This window comes from Danaus plexippus, chromosome 14, assembly GCF_018135715.1.
Source record: "Danaus plexippus chromosome 14, MEX_DaPlex, whole genome shotgun sequence".
NCBI classification, from domain to species: domain Eukaryota; kingdom Metazoa; phylum Arthropoda; class Insecta; order Lepidoptera; family Nymphalidae; genus Danaus; species Danaus plexippus.
Genome location: NC_083546.1, coordinates 4,559,941 through 4,564,237, shown reverse-complemented (window position 1 = coordinate 4,564,237; position 4,297 = coordinate 4,559,941). Strand labels below are relative to the sequence as shown.

The 4,297-nt window shown below is 28.9% G+C and overlaps 1 protein-coding gene across 2 annotated transcripts; it reads right to left on the bottom strand.

Annotated features, from left to right (window-relative positions):
* Window positions 1–369: 369 nt before the first annotated feature.
* Window positions 370–3,557, bottom strand: LOC116769578 (uncharacterized). Of its 2 annotated transcripts, none has more exons than XM_032660714.2 (5): window positions 3,141–3,557; window positions 2,414–2,713; window positions 1,233–2,351; window positions 777–1,106; window positions 370–703 (listed from the first exon to the last, which is right to left on the bottom strand). In XM_032660714.2, the coding sequence occupies exons 3-5, from the start codon at window positions 1,931–1,933 to the stop codon at window positions 523–525; spliced, it is 1,212 nt and encodes a 403-aa protein (XP_032516605.1). In that variant the 5' UTR covers window positions 1,934–2,351; window positions 2,414–2,713; window positions 3,141–3,557; the 3' UTR covers window positions 370–522. The 2 variants fall into 2 exon arrangements, with proteins under 2 accessions (XP_032516605.1, XP_032516606.1); XM_032660715.2 differs by having other exon boundaries at window positions 3,148–3,557.
* Between the last annotated feature and the right edge of the window lie 740 nt (window positions 3,558–4,297).

Here is a 4,297-nt window from a genome sequence, read left to right as displayed (position 1 = left end):
AGTCAAAAATTTATAAGATAATATTATTTGCATTTAAAAGAGTTCAGCCGCTGCAATATTTTTAAAACATTCTTTCCGTACTTGAGACAGCTTGTAATATCTAGAAAATTCTTTAACTAAGAAAGAATAGCGTAGTAGAAAATGGTCGGACCACTTGAGCTTTCATGCTTGGTCTCAACGGCGTTATATTTTAAACTAAATCTAAGCTCAAGCCTTAAAATGTAATCGAGAATGAATATTTAACACATTGATCATTCATCATTTTCTTTGAATAGACTAGATTCTGCATTATAAATAAAAACAAGACTTAAAATTGCTTTACTATAAATTTAAATTGTTTATATTACAATTTTGTAACTTAAATGCATTTGAATATAGTAATATCGGCATAGGTTAATAAAATATTACAAAAGTATTCATCACAATGAATCAAAAATCTCGTATTTTTTTATTTGGGTGGATAAAAATGTATGAGGAGCAATTTATTTAGTTAGTATAATAAATAATAAAATATAGTAAAAATTAAAATTCATCATAAATAGTTACAAGATGATCGTAATTACACAAATCCGTGCCGCAAAAGGTCCACCAATAATTGTACAACGGCGTGGACAGGCAACCTCTCCAAATATAGCCTTCGCTTCTGATAGCTTTAACTCCGCAAATTTCATTACTGGCACAATCTTGAATTGGCAATGCAATTCTAGAAGGAAGGAAATCGATTTATGTAATTCGGTATAAAGGTAACCTTATATTTAAACCAAGATAATACGTACATGTTGCCAGCCAAGCAATTTTCATTATCAAGCATATCGGTGGTTTTCAAGGTAGCATTAACTTCACATCTTAAGCAGGACATGTCTTTATGTATGGAATTTCGAAGTCGTTTCGTACGATAGAGCTCTTTTACATTTTCTAACCAATCTTGCTTTCCAGAAAACATATATGGCATTTCAGAAATTGAAATATAGTTACACAGATTGCAGGAGCACACATATGTAGATAGATTATGATTTACATCGAAACATCCGCGATCCACTATTCCAAATGGTGTGTGCATTGAATAACATAAATCTTCTTCACTATCACAAAGTTTTGAAGATATTCTGAAAAATTTATGAATTTTATAATTATATCACGTTCAGATTGACGAGTAATACAATATTTGCAATTATATAAAAAAATTAATAGTTTTAAACAATTTACTAGGACAAGAAATATTATTTGCTTACAGCTTATTTCGAGGATCCATACAGTCCATAGAACCTATATTATTACATGCTATGCATGAACGTTTAGTGTTCCTATGATTAAAAACAGTTGCTTCTAAAGATGGTAATTGCTGCGGCTTTTGTGCATTTTTATAAATTTTTGCTACATCCTTTTTTTCTAAAAGTAACAACTGCTCTGGGTAGCGATAAGTTGATTTTTCAGTAAATAATTGTCCTATTTCCGTTAATGAAATATTATAGTCAGTTAATACAGTTAATTTTTCAGATTTTAGGATCTCCGTAACATTCTCAGTTGAAGGACTGTTTGAAAGGTTAGTATTTAAATATCCTAAATTCAAAATATTATTATCATTCCGCGATTTATTATATGCAGCATTTTGTTCCGTAGTTCCGTTACCAGTAGGCATATTCAGTAAATCCAATTTTATTCCATCAATCGCAGAAAAACTTTCAACCGTTTTATTTGGCTCCTCAGTATTTGAAAATATCTGTTTTGCATTTTCGAGAAGGAAAGCAACAAACTTGACATCAGAATCGTGACTGCTTTTCTCGGGATGATTGTCAACTGACGTCTCTTCAACAGATTTCCTAAAATTAGCTAAGGATTTGGTGCTTTTCATAAGATACTCCTCAAGAGATGACCCAGAATCAATTGATATAAATATAATCACTTTTAATACAAAAAATATGAATACTGTCATTTTTCTTGTTTCTTAGTCAAACAAATTATTATTTGACTTTGTCACTGTCAAGAAACTAATACTTGTAAGAATATTCTGCCTTGAAGAATATAACTGTCAATGTTATTCAACAAAAGATTGATTCAATATAATTACACTGTAAAGAATCGTATTAAGTATTAATATTATTTTCCAACGTTTATTCTCATTACTAGCTTGAGATGCCAAAAGTTTTGAGGGGGATGTTCTCAAATACGCTTTAACAATTTTCGTTGTTTTTGGATTCTCATAAGAATAAAGATTGCATAGTGTCTTATTACAAAATGTAAAAAAAGAATTTGTTATCGGTTTATTTATACATCCTCGAGATACAATATTAGTCAAACCATGGATACTCGTATAGCAAACTTGATTAGAGCTGCATACCATGTAATTAGTGCTGAAAGAAAAAATTAATAAACTGGAAGTTTTACTATGATACAGTATATTTATTTTACTTACTATTTGCCACGTCTACATGTATTATCTGAAACAGTATTTGTTCCACCTGTTTCACATATCTTACAAATAAGGCTTGTGCCTTGTAAAGGTATTTGTAGAAATTTGTTATGAAATGCCCAATCACTTATTTTATCGTAGTCATAATATATAGGATTGTCTGAAGGTTTATCATTACATAAGGGACATTTACAAACAAAAGTCCTGTTCATTTCGTTTCTAGTTATACAGCCCCTTTTTATGAAATCGTCCTGAAGTTCAATATAACAATGCTGTCCTGGGGAACATTTCTGAGAACTTATTCTGAAAAAATTGTGAAATTTATGTTAAAAAATATAATGTTTCAAGAAAAATATTTATGATACGTTATTTGTATTTGTTATTGCTTTAAATTTAACTGTACTAAAAATGTTTTGGAATAATTGTTTCTTAATATCAAACAAACAATTTATTATATAAATATGTCACGAGTCGGATAACTGAAAAGAATGTGACAACAAAAAAAGATGTGACATCTTTTCGAGGCTACTACTCTCTTGGCAATCATGTTAATTATCCTATGAAACATAAGCATTTGATAAATCAATACTGTCAATATCATTATAAAAAACACTAAAGCGTAAAACAATCAATCAGTGTTATATTTTTAACGTAATTATTTAGGTTTTTTTGTAATTTCATTTTTATTTCATAAAAATAAATTAAAGCTGATTGTACGAAATATACTAACGCAATACCCCGATAGCAGTCATCATCCTTTTTCGTCACTCCATTACCAAAACATGAGAGACACTCTAAACTGTCGCTTTCTTGTAATTTATCTATTATGTTTCTTATGCCTCTATAAAAATTATTTGGACGCACTATTCCCTTTACATGCTTTCGTAAATTTCTCCCAATTTTATAATTATAATTTGTAACATTATTAAATTCTCTATTAATTTTATTTTCTTGAGGCATTGTAATCAGGGATGTAATAGCGGTCTCAGGAGTTTCATCCCAATTATTTCGAAGCTTGGTTTTTGTTGCAATTTTCCTTTGTTTCATATTATATCCAGAGTCAACTGTGACTCCGCAGACAAATGACACTAATAAAAGAAAATTAAAAAGATTTGGTATATTTAACTTCATTATGGTGCTGTCCTAATTTTGCTGTCATTTTTTTCTCTTTTTAGGACAGAATATACAAGAAGTTTTCTCATTCAATCTATAAAATACAAAATTTTAATTATCTAGCTGTCATTCTATTTCGTATTTATGTCTCGTTTTAAATAATAAACATAAATTTTGCCTGTTTTTGGATCCGAAGTTTATTTTTTTTTTGTATTTATGAAAATTACCATTGAAGTAAATAATAAACAATGAAAAAGTGGGTGGCAAAATGCAAGCCTGTGATTTCTAGAATATTATGTTCAAGTCGCTTTACCGGCTAAATTGGCATGCTCCGACTCGAGTCGGTGAATTAAGCATTCTATTTATTTAACCGACATATCTACCTGTAATTTATAGGAAATAATTATTATTTTCCTATTTAGAAGAGACTTTGTAAAGAGGCTACAATTATATTTCTGTGATTTACTTGAATCAAAATTAAAAATATATATTACCTAAGCCTCTCAAGCCATATACATGGGTCAAAAAAATTTATGACTATTTCGAGATGCAACTTACAACATATTATTCATAAAACTTCTTGTTGAAGTTTAAACATTTTTTTTATATTTAACTACATATTTGTTGCCAAACTATTTATACAACATGTAAAGCAGGAATCAGGGAATAAGAAGATTTGTTTAAAGTAATTTCTTAATATAATTTCAGCTGTTTGCTTATTTTACTGTTCGCTAAAACAATATTCTATTAAAACAATATTATATTTTTAATGTA

What these genes read in the sequence shown, in the direction of transcription:
- LOC116769578 (XM_032660714.2), bottom strand. Translation starts at nt 1,933, where the DNA reads ATGACAGTATTCATATTTTTTGTATTAAAAGTGATTATATTTATATCA. An exon ending in ATGGATCCTCGAAATAAGCT is followed by an intron (nt 1,107 to 1,232) that starts GTAAGCAAATAA and finishes TAAATTTTTCAG; the next exon opens with AATATCTTCAAAACTTTGTG. An exon ending in AATTGCTTGGCTGGCAACAT is followed by an intron (nt 704 to 776) that starts GTACGTATTATC and finishes CCTTCCTTCTAG; the next exon opens with AATTGCATTGCCAATTCAAG.